The sequence below is a fragment of the Poecilia formosa genome, unplaced genomic scaffold (assembly GCF_000485575.1).
Source record: "Poecilia formosa unplaced genomic scaffold, Poecilia_formosa-5.1.2 Scaffold54, whole genome shotgun sequence".
In the NCBI taxonomy this organism is placed as follows: Eukaryota; Metazoa; Chordata; class Actinopteri; order Cyprinodontiformes; family Poeciliidae; genus Poecilia; species Poecilia formosa.
Genome location: NW_006799993.1, coordinates 408,427 through 420,399, shown reverse-complemented (window position 1 = coordinate 420,399; position 11,973 = coordinate 408,427). Strand labels below are relative to the sequence as shown.

Genomic DNA, 11,973 nt, shown 5'->3' with positions numbered 1-11,973 from the left:
CTGTTTCTTTTTAAGCAGCTTTTCACAAGTTATTACTCACCCGCATTGTACGTGCAAAATGCGTCTGCCACAGCTTTCACACTCACGACAAATGAGACTTTGTGTCCCTTATTCTTCGTCTGGCTGCGAACATTTGGGCTTTAACTTTGAATTCTCTGTTGTTTCCCGGAAATAACCTTACTGAACCGATGTAGGATTCGTTCAAGAATTTCCTTGCCTGCCGACTCTTCTTCTGGCTCTTGTATTTTATTGGCGGATGGCAAACCAACTAAAGGTTCATATCTTCCTATCCCAAAATTAGAACTATTAGGGCTTGTAAGGCCAATCTTAAGAAATTATATTATTACTTCTTCCAGCGTCATGTCAGTTTTCCTGTGACAAATTATTATAACCTCACTTTTAAAAAAATTGTACTAATTATTTCATAAGATTTGAGGAGATTCTGTAAAAGAAGACAAATTCTTGTAATTCAGTAAACCAAGTTTCCCCTTGTCTGGATTTGTATTTTTTTGGCAAAAGCCCTTCAATTTTGGATGATGAAATGACCAAACTTGTTCACATATGTAAGAAGAAACGTTTTATTCACAGATACTGGGAAAAAAAAACACAAGCTGCCATATCATACAACTATACACAAGGTTTGAAAATCCTATACAAAAACAAAGATCTTAGAAAATATGGGTTTTGATATGAAACGAGACCTTACATATTATCACATCTATGAAAAGAAGGTCTGTTTGTTTTTTTGTTTTTTTGTTTTTTTATTCATGAGCCCATCCTCTTCCTTAGTGAAAACTGAAATTATTGTAAAAAATTAGAATGGTAAAAATGGAGAGTAGAAATCATCTGTAAAAATGGTTAAAAAATCTCATGCAGCATCTTCTGTGAGGGCCTGAGAGAGCACATCTTTGTAAAAGGAAACAAAACAAGCACACCTAGATAAATCATAGCCAGTCTGGTTTTTCATGTTTTTGGAACAATCATTCTCTCAGATCTCTCTTCTTCTCTGTGTGTCAGCCATTTGATTCATAAACGCGTTTGGGTGGCTTCAAAGAGCCGATATGATTGATTTTTGCTGGACACCGCTACAATCACCGTCCATTTCTGCATCCTTTCACGAGAGGAAGCAGATTTAGTCATTGTGGGAGGTGCTTATTAAATGTTGCCATGTTTTTTTCTAAACAGTCTTGTTTCAGATAAAGATTAACGTTGCTGCTTAAAGTAGTTACAGTGTAAATGTGCTGGAATGCATAGAACTGAGGCTTGGTAGCACTTGGGAAATGCACTGTTTAGGAAAAATACTGTACAGGAAGAGGCTGGCACATTGGTGCTGTCTCATTTGTGTCTTACATTACATAGTCCAAACCATCTGCAAAGGAATTAAGCTCAAAGATGAGCATCCATAGACCTACTGTCACAACTGAGGGTGGAAAAATCTCTCAATGTCCATCACAGTGCCTTTCTGATTGTTTTGGCTTCATTTTCTGATTTGCAGAGAGATAAACATCAGTTAGCACACTTCGAATAAACTTTGCTTGCCATCAAACACACCAGCTGATCCACAGAGACCCATTATGATAAAGGCAACTGTAGGGAAAACAAATCATTTCCACCCTGTGAGTTTTTACAGGCCAGCTGACAGGAGGAAAGGCGGTCTGTGATGAAATAATACAGTCCAGTTTGAAAGTCTAGAAAACTACAGAAATACAAATCGAACTTAAGGCGCAAGAGGCTGAATGACCAATGGGGAAAATGCTGACTTGAGGTTAGAAACAAGAGAAAAGGCAAAGTCTGGGACCGCAATAACATTAGCTTATTGCTTCTTATTTTTTCTTTATTTTTCCCACTTAAAAAAAGGTTAATTGTACACACCACACATTCATTTAAATACACTATACAATGCGGTATAAAATATTTTTTTTCTTAAAAGCAACGTGTTCAGGGTTATGTTCAGGTATGCTTAAAACACCTGCGTTGTATGAAAAATAATGACTCAAAAAGAACATTAAAAAAAGGCACTTCAGGGTGTTTGTCGACTTTTCAGTAAGTGATAGCCACTGCTTTGCCATGAAGACAACAGCGTTTGTGCTCACGCTTCGTTCCTCTGCTCTGTCCTAGACAACGAGGCACTGTAGCTCACATGGTCGAGATCTCCTATGTTTTTCAGGAAAGCTCTGCTCTTGTCCCCTGTCCGTCTCTTTTGTACTTCATTCCAGTGATATCTATAGACTGACTGCTACATCTCTTCTACCTTTTTCTTCTCACTTCCACTTTCTTTTTGATTCCTACTTGCTTTTGTCCTCAGACTTCAACTTCCCGCAGTCCCTCTTGAGTGCCGGGTGTCGACGGCATGCTGATGTCGAAACAAGTCACCATCATGACGTGGGACTTGCAAAGATTGACGCAAAACTCCAACTCCTCTGTGGCCTGCGCCAAGGCCTCCAGGTAATCTGGAGACTCTTTATCCATACTTTGGTCCACGTCAACTGTTGAGACAAGAGACCTTGTCTTAGGGCTTCAAACAAATGTATTTTTTAGGCTATGGACTGAAATATCAGTACACCAAAAGTAACAGTGACTTACATTCTCCAACCCACTTGCTCGGATCCATCATTAGTCGAACCTTTGTGTCCTCTAGCTCCTCCAACAACACTTGATGCTTTGCTCTTAATTCCCTCACCTGCTGTTGCCTTCTCTCTAGCAACCTCCACTTGCTGTTAAAATACACCAGACCCTAAAACAGGATAAAAAGGGGATTATTCATTGCAGCAACCAGAGGATTCTGTAGAATCCATTAAGAGAGAGTAAACAAGCAGTTTCTAATTGTGAAGAGTAAATCAGTAAAGAAAGCACTTTGAATCAAGTCTGTATATCTCCTTTTTCTGTCTACCTAGACCACAAACTGCATATTGAAAGTGTTACATTTTAAATGAAGTATCAATTTAGATTTGCTTAATACAGAACCTCAGCCAATATGAAAAATAAGCGTACCTTTTCAACTTCTTGGTAGGGTTGCTGCAAGAAATTGAGACAAAAACTTGGATCAGTAAATGATTACCATGTATACTAATACTGCAGTAGAAACACAGTGCTACATCATGATGATTCCACCACCTTGTTTCGCTTTAGGAATGGATGAAGTGCAGGGTCAGTCTTTCTACTGTATTTTGGTGATTTCTGGATTTTATTGAAGTATATCAAAATAAAAGATTCTAAATTTAAATAGAGATTTTAATCTAATCTCAGAAAAATACCCTGAAGATCGTAGTTGTAGTATGACAAAATGTTGTGTATTAAGTTTTGTGTAAGACGGTGTAATTGGTTGTTAATATTTTTTGATCAAGGTTGTTTTGTTTTTTTAAGAAATATATTTATTGTTTTCAACAAATTACTAAAAGATTACGTAACGGGAGAATTCATTTGGAAGTGATTTTAGCAAAGTGAGGATGTATTTGCATATGCCCACGTGGTCACTCTATTAATATCCGTCTTTTGCTTTGATTTTTACACAACTCCCTGGTGTTCTCACATTCAAATCAGGAAACCCTTATCAGTGCACTAGACTTCTGACATTCATGGGGAATGCTACCAAAATACCACGCACAAAGTCTGGACACAGACATTTTAACGCCAGGATTTGCTGCTGAGCTGACTGAAGGTCAAACGTCTGGGGCATATTATTCTTGTCCTACTTGTTAAAAGGAAATTAGATGGAAAAGATTCAAGTTATTTCCACAAAGTCCTATAAATCTTTGTGGCACATCTTGAGAATGTGTGGCAATAATGCTGCACTTACAAAACAGGCTTAGCAACCAGAAGTCACAAGCCCTTCACCCAGACATGACGAAAGTTTAGCAACATGAGCTGCAAGCAGACTGGATTGACCCTCCGCTCACCTCTGCGGTTTCCTCCTGACGCCGTCTTTGGAGCCGTTCCACATCATCAATCTCATATACTTTGATCTCAAAAGGCTCTTTCAACTGTCCAGACATAGGAGGCAAGTCCACCCACTGGCCTGCTGGGGCCACCTTTTTCCCCAAGGACGATGTGTCTGGCAGGGGTGCAGGAATAAGCCGCCTTCTCTGGAAGCCTTAAAATATGCATACCATACAGTTAGATAAGCATTTTCTATGTTTGGTTAAGGACAAGGCAAGCTTACACAATGCTATCCAAAGTGACTCACAGGTAAAGAAAGTACGTTACAAGAATAACATTTAAGCATCATTGAAGAAGAATTGTTTGAAATGAAAACAAATTAATAGCCAAGACAAAAATGAACTAATCAAGCTGTATTTACAGGAAAGCAGTAGTAAACAGTAATGTTGCACTGGTTTGAATGAGTGAACAGTTTTTACACATCCCAGCTAAAGGATGAGCTGCCATGCTCAATACCACGTTTGGAGTCAATATACAAGGTTTAAAAATCTATACTTTAAAAAGATTGAGCCAGGGCAGTGATTAAAGACTAATAAGATATGATTAATTTTTGAGGTGCAGGTCAGAACTCCGGCATTAGAAATATGGAATGAGCTGCAGCTGCCCTGTTGTCTTTTTTACAGACATCACTGCATTATTCAATCCCACAAAAAATTAAACTCAGCACAAGTTTTTATGTCTTATTTTGACCTGAATCACTACTATATTCTGTCAATGTTTTTAGGATGGCCAAAGGCTATTTTAGCAGTAAACTTGACATGTCCATAACAATATTACAGTTTCCCGCATGCTTTGTGGTCTTCAACCAATGGCCTTTCATTGTGTGGACTAAAACCAATGACTTATGTTTTTTCTCTGTTATTCTCTGTGCGTCCATTACATTTGTGATTTTTCTTACCGTTAGCTCTTTTCTTGGGATACTTGGAGCTCCTTGCTCTGCCTGACGATGACATCCCACTTTCACTCATGGAGTCAAGGGCAGACGAAGCACTGCCTGTGGCTTCACTGTCCCTGATCATGCTCTCATATCCACTGCTGCCTCCGCTGTGGTAGAACAGAGCTGTGCGGCCCATGGCTGGAGGCAGCTCACCACTCAGCACGCTGCTGTTGTCACTGCCATGACCACTGCTATAGCGCTGAGGCCGTCTGGGAGCAGTGATTTTACTGTATGGAGAAGGCAGCATGGCTGTGGGAGACTTGTCATCAGCCACATTTACTCCACTGTCATTCCCACTGTCTGAATCTCCTGAACCCCTGCCATGCTTTCCTGATATGTTCCCCGTTGCAAGTTCACTCACACGACTGTTTGCGGCCCTAATGGCCTGCTTTGTGCCCATGATAGTCCCTCTCCCAGGTTTATTTGGGACTGGAGCAGTAGTCCGAGAGCCTGATGTTCGTCCTGATGGCGGGAGGTTGGCATTAGTATTCCTGGTCACAGGAGAGGCCAAAGATTTAGTAGAGGAGCTGAGGCCCTTGGAGTTATTGGCTGATAGTGAGCGTGCTTTATTTCCATTAACTGCTCCCAATGCTCTCGTATTTACAGAAGCTTTAGCCTGACTTGGCTTTGTGTTGTTTCCGCCACTTTGAGTAGATTGGAAGGTAGCTATCGGAGAACTAGATGAATTAGGAATACCAAATCTTGGAATTGACTTGTTAGATTTGCTACCCAGACTTGCTCCACTGTTTTCCCTGCTAAGCGTAACTCTGGAGCCAGAGAGAGAAAGGCTTTCACACCTTTCAAGTGACATTTGGCTGCCGTAATGCAGACCAGCCTCTCCTTTAGAACCTTTGGCCTTCAGGCTAGAGGTAACTTTGGCTGTGTTGAGGCTGGAGGTTTTGAAATTGGTAGAGTCTGCTTTTCGATGTACCTCAAGTTCATCCTCTGATACAGCTGCCCTTCCCCCATAGGTCCTTGCTGCCTCTCCATATGCTGACTTTAAGGCACTTTGGGGAAGCAAAATCTTAGTCTTATGATCAAGGCTTGATTTCCTAACTGGAGGAGGAGGTGGTGAGGTGCAGCCAGGCTTGGGGAGATTACTTGCTTTCTGTGAGTTAGCCTTGTTGTTCTTCCCTAGCGAAGAGAATTTAAGGCTTCCAGAAGATGAAACAATATCTTGGCTTCCCTTGTGATCAGAGGAGGATTGAATAACGGGCACCGTCCCCAGGGTGGTGGCTCCTCGCCTCAGCTGAGGCATTCTGCTGGGTGGATTTCTGGTAGCTGACTTTTCACAACCATCAACCACTCTCTGGGATGAGGTAGACCCCTGCACCTTGGGAGGGTGAGGTACACTGTTGCTGTTGTTGGATGTTTTGCTGGAAAAGACACCACAGGGGGGATTTCTGAGAAATCTGCTGGTGCTGCTGGGGTCAGAAGTCTGAGGTTCTGCGTGGTTGTTGACGCGCTGCCAGGGATCCTCCTGTTTAGCTTCTTGCCTCGGTGGATCTCTAATGCTGCTGCTGCTACTGCTACTGCTATGAGAGATGGATGAGGTAGGTTTAATCTTCCTGGGAAGACTAGAGTGGACAATTGAGGAGCCCTGTGGAAGTGGAGGGGAGCTCACTGAGTGAGCTTTGGATAATTTAGATGTAAATCGAAGGGACCCTTTGGTTGATTCTGGGGATTGGGGGCATCTCGTCAATGACAGTTTACTTGATGTGGCACTGTCACTGTCTTGTTCAGAAAAACTGAATCCACTGTCGTTTAAGGAGCTCTTAGCATCTCTTGTGGATGACATACAATGAAACATTTCAAGGGAATCGAAGTAAAAGGTGGACTCTGGCATTATTTGTTGGGCCTGTGGAAGGAAAACATCTGTTGAATGGGCCCCTTCACTTTCCAAGGTGCAGACACTGACCTCACTCAACCAAGAACTGATAGACGACCCCCTGCTGTCTATACACTCCATTGTGCTCTCCTGGGTGGGTGTCACCATGGCAATGTTGACCTCAGATCCTCCCACAGTTGATGTGTAGGCATCAAATTCATCGTTGATGCTGCTGATAATGCTGACAGGCCTAGAACCAGAAGCCAGGGCCTGAAGTGAGCAGTCACTGTTAAAGCTAATAATGCTTGATGGCCGACCCTTATCTACAATACTGCCAATGGAGAGCTCTTCCACAACGGTAAACACTAACTCATCCTCCCCATTCAGCTCCACTGGCTGCTGTAGGGTGACAGTAGCTCTAAGGATATCTCGATCCAAGCACCTTTCCCTTAAAGTTGAGCGCACTTGACACACCTCTACAGGTGCTCTGAGCAAAGGCGATGTGCAAGGGTCCCTTCTTTTAACAGCTTGGTGGCTCATTCCCACCGGTGGCATCCTGGTGCCTGATCGTTCTCCTTTTTCAGGATTTTCCATTTTTTGTGAAGGAGGTGGAGCTGGCTTCGGCAAGGCTTTCTTGTTGGGATAAACTTTCTCCCTTACTACAGGCTCCAAGCTTATGGCTATGGGAGGTGTTGATCTGTTTGTGGTGACCTGGCATTCAGACATCAATACCTTCTCACCATCTGCACTGGTTCTGCATACATTTTGGACAGTCTCTGCTGGCACCCTTTCTGAAGGCATGCATTGCCTCTTGTTGGCATCAAGTTTGGGTATAACATTGGCACTGCAGGATATTTGAATAGGGATAGATTGTTTACTTGAGTTTCCCTCTTGGTTGTTGTAAAGATTTACTCCAGTCTTTGGTGAATTACAGACTTGGTTTTCCTTGGATTTTTCTGTTTTAGGGCTAGCCTGGTTTCTTTTGCCTTCTCCGACAAAGGCAGTGGGCTCTTCACTACCATCTATACACTCCAGTCTCTCCTGCAGCTCAGCAAATGTGTTGCATTTAAAGAACTGGTCTCTATCCTGAGGGCCCTCTTTTGCAGATCTCTTCTTGTTAAGTGAGGGGATAATGGGAACAAAGGCAGGCGGGCCTTCATTGTCACTAAGCTCTCTATCTGAAATTGCAGTTCCCCCAGGTCCGACGTAAATGACGGTATCACAAGATTGTTCACTACTTGAAGAGTATTCCGGGTCGCTGAGCAGAGCTGGCAGGTCTGGATCCAGAGCTACTGTCCGAGGGTGGAACGGTCTTAAGTGTGGTGGTCGTCGAACTCTGCCTTCCTCACAGGAACTTTCCCCTCCAGATGAACTGGATGCATACTTCAAAGAAGAGCAAAATCAAAACATATAAGATTGCTATTATAAAGAACATTAGCTGCTTCAAAGGAAAGCTGTAAAATGCTTCTTTTAGCAATAGCTGACCTTGGATTCTTACTAATAAGATGAGCTCTGTCAAAGAGTCAGTTTCAAGTCCTACATTTAAGTAACTTAGTGTTGTACATGGTTTGTGTACAGGGTTGAAGATTTTTTTTGAACAGTCTGATGTTCATCCTTCACTCTTATAGAGGAACTAGTATCCTGTGATTACTGCTTGTAGGGACAAAGGCTGATGCCGTCCCTCAATGAACATTTTGTGTTATAATTAGAGCAGGTGACATTTTATTGGTCTAAAACATTAATGTGATGACCATTCTATTTTCCAAAACCTTTTTAACTGTTATGATGGATTGCAGATGGGTTTATAATATTTCAACATATTTTACATTGCATGTCAATATTTATCTAAAGGTTAAAAGTACACATCAATAGACACATGGAAATTAATGTCAGTAAAACAAATTGCTGTATCTGAACAGCATAATGATCATCACTGGGACCACAACCAAATAAATACAGACTGCTATTGGGCCTCATTAACTTTCCCTAATCACATTTACTTGGGCAGTGCTATCGATTACATGCAGAGGAGCTGAGAAAAACTTAATCTGCAATATGGAGTATGATATGGGTGCATGTGTAAGAATCTCATGTTGATGCAGATTTTATCTTGATTAAAAATAAATTTACACTTCAAGAAGACAACAAAACTGACCATGACATGTTCTTATATCGGTGACAAACTGTACCTTTTCATATGTACAAAAAAGTCACATCAGTTGCTTTAGAGGCAAATACCATAGCAACAAAAAGGTAAAAAGGAATGCAATCTTACATATATAGAACATATCTTCAGCATACCTTTGATTTCTTCTTCCTCATACGGTGAATACGAGAAGCCAGCTGGATTGTGTTGAGTGAATCAGCATAGTGGGCTGGGGAATCTGAGATATGGGCAATCATGGTGGTTCTGCAGTTGATGTTGCCGAGAGACTCCCTCAGCAACATTGTTAGTTTGCTGTCCCTAGAGAATGAATTAAAGTTGCTATTAGCAAGCGGCCCCGTCATGTTTTAAAGCAATGACAAAAGTAACGGATGTGTTGTCTGGGGAAGCGTCCTTAATACGTGAAGTGAAAAAAAGCTCCCAGGTGACAAACTGTTAATCTTTCAATACTTAAAATACTATTACAATCTTGTGTTACACAAGGAAAAGATACTGTCTAAAGGCAAATAAATTGTCAACCCATGCAACTGAAACAAACCCATAATCAATTATGGTTTTCTTACCTGTAAGGTACATGTTTTGCTCCATTTGTCAAAGCCATTATGACGTTTCCCAGAGCGTTGAGGGAAAGACACATGCCTCCACCTCCATCTCTGCTTTTGTTCAGGACCTTCTCACAGCTTCCCAAATCAATAAGGTGCAGTCTGCTCCGTCCACCCGACACTGTGCCAATGGAAGAAGGGGAACCAGGTAAGCAGAACAAAGACATTCCCCTTTTGAAGTTACAGTGACAGGAGCGACACGGCACTGTGTCAACTGTCCGGTTTGTTTAGGAGAAAGACTCCCACTGAGGTGACTCAGTTAGGGAACGACCAGCATTGTGAAGACAAAGGAATACAGTTGATGGATCAGTAAGTTTGTGAAGAAGTTTAAAACAATATCCAAAGCTACTAAATCCTATCAAATCACACCTAACAACACCTCTCTTAATCCAACCAGCTGGATTCCCAAAAAATGTATAACTCTGGCTTTGTTGTTTATGTTACGTAAAACATAGTAATAAATCCACCAAAATCAGGATTAAATATCTATTCTAATGAATGAATAAATTAAATAAATGATTCCATATTTAGATATTAAATGAGGCATTCATTCTTAAATCAAGCACATCATATGAACAGTTATCAAATAATTATTTATTTTCAAGACAAATACACTCTTTTAATCTGTCGCGGTGCAGGAAAATTCACATTTTTACTGCAATGTGAATGCCTCAAATGTCAGCTTGGAGGCTTGAAGATTTTACAGAAATACTAACTTCCTCCTTTGCCGCTTTTCTCCATGCGATACTGGTAAATATGTAGTGTGAACAGCATGTGCGAGTTGCGCCTTTCATCTTCATCTGCATCTGGCCTCCTGGTGCTGCGTGCGGCTAGGGCTGCGTCCAGGAAGAAGGCGGCTTTCTCAGCAGTTGGGGCTCGAAGCTCGCTCTGGTTCTGGAGCTACAGGGTTGAAGAGCAGTGGCGAGGTGAGCAAAAGAAGGTGCAAAAATGGAGGCGCAGTAAAAGGATGGGAGCCTGTTAATTGGACCCCAGCATATATTAGAGTGTGTCTCCGGGGCAATTAAAACAGCAGATATGCGCACAGAAGGAGGAGGATTAGGAGAGGTAAGGTAGGAGATGGTAGTGTACAAATATTAAAAAAAAGGGGGGGTGGACAAGAATGAAGGTAGAAGAGATCAGACAGAAGCCCACGCGTGGCTGCCGAGAGGAAGACGAGCTTCACAGGACTGCATTTCCTTTGAAGTCAAAGTCCACAGTTGCCCCCAAAAACAACATCTGTCAGCAACACCTGTGAACACCTTCAAACATCCACTTCTTACCATCCCCCAGTATTATTTCTATTGTGCTACAGAGGCCTGATTCTAATTCATCCATAATAGATGCTGACAGGAGAGTCCGCATGAGAGAGAAGAAAGCTATCAATAACATAGATGAGTTTGGCTTATACATTAAACATGGATAGAAGAAGTATGATCGAGACAGATAACTGGGAAGTCCTGGGAGAGGTGGAATAAAGGAGAAACTCGCACAGATGCACTAACAAGAAAGTTTAAATCTCTTTGGAGGAAAAAAGGAGAGGTGGATCATAGGAGAAAAAGATCAATACTCGGATAATGCTGGGCCCCACGGAGAGAATGAAAGGATCAGTGAACAAAGGAAGAGTGAAGAGCTGTAGCGATACTCACCTGAGTGCCACAGATGGGATCCTCTCTCAGATGGATTCCCGGGGACTGGCCCTCCTGCAGACTGCCTGTTGACACCTCAGACAACAGGTCCTTCAGCTCTTCATCTTTCCCAAAGATCTCCACAGCAGACACGCGGACTGAGAAGCGAGTGCCTGTCTTCTCCTTGCGCTCGTTGATGAGCTTGAAGAGCCAGGAAATGGCACAGGGCACAATGCCCAAGCTCTGAGTGGAGCTGTCTTTGCCAATCATGGTGTATGTTTTGCCTGTTGAGTTAAAGAGAAGGGGATAAAAATGGAAATGTAACGAGAAACATTTATTCTCACACATAAAATGTCTTGTATTTCTGAACCTTGATTTTGTCACATTACAATGGCAAATATAATCATTTTTATTGGTATTTTAGGCAACATACCAACACAAATTTGTGCCTAATGGTGAAATTAAATCTTGTTTTAATAATCTAAGAAGTATGGCACCACCTTTGCAGCTAATATAAGTCAATTTCAACCAGCTTTGCACAAATAATTTTTCCTAATCATCTTTTCAAACTGGCTTAGGCCCCAATTTTCATGGAAGATATATGTGGGCATGATTACCAAGTCCTACCAGATATGTTCAAACAGATCTTGGGCCGGACTTTGACTGGACCATTCTTGCACTTGAATATACTTGAATCACAGCCATTCCATTGTAGCTCTGGACATATTTTTAGAGTTGTTGTCTTGCTGGAATGTAATCCTCCTCCTCAGTTAAGTGTTTTTCAACCCCTAACAGGTTTTCTCCCAAGATTTTATCTCAGATGTAAAGTCAGCTGCTTGGGTTGGAATTACATTTTGGATAATTAGAAGAAAAAAAAAAGT

General features: G+C 41.7%; 1 protein-coding gene across 5 annotated transcripts in view; it reads right to left on the bottom strand.

Annotated features, from left to right (window-relative positions):
- Positions 1 to 564: 564 nt before the first annotated feature.
- The window catches only part of kif26ab (kinesin family member 26Ab), an 80,972-nt gene continuing 69,563 nt past the window's right edge, over positions 565 to 11,973 (bottom strand). For 4 of the 5 annotated variants that reach the window (XM_016672018.1, XM_007553040.1, XM_016672019.1 and 1 more), the window contains 9 exons: positions 11,114 to 11,376; positions 10,184 to 10,367; positions 9,429 to 9,588; positions 9,003 to 9,165; positions 4,835 to 8,084; positions 3,897 to 4,090; positions 2,992 to 3,015; positions 2,584 to 2,734; positions 565 to 2,486 (listed from right to left, as the gene is read on the bottom strand). In XM_016672018.1, the coding sequence (XP_016527504.1) occupies positions 2,302 to 2,486; positions 2,584 to 2,734; positions 2,992 to 3,015; positions 3,897 to 4,090; positions 4,835 to 8,084; positions 9,003 to 9,165; positions 9,429 to 9,588; positions 10,184 to 10,367; positions 11,114 to 11,376 (4,574 nt within the window). In that variant the 3' untranslated portion in view covers positions 565 to 2,301. The remainder of the gene's footprint in view (positions 2,487 to 2,583; positions 2,735 to 2,991; positions 3,016 to 3,896; positions 4,091 to 4,834; positions 8,085 to 9,002; positions 9,166 to 9,428; positions 9,589 to 10,183; positions 10,368 to 11,113; positions 11,377 to 11,973) is intronic. The other variant, XM_007553043.2, reaches the window with a different exon arrangement.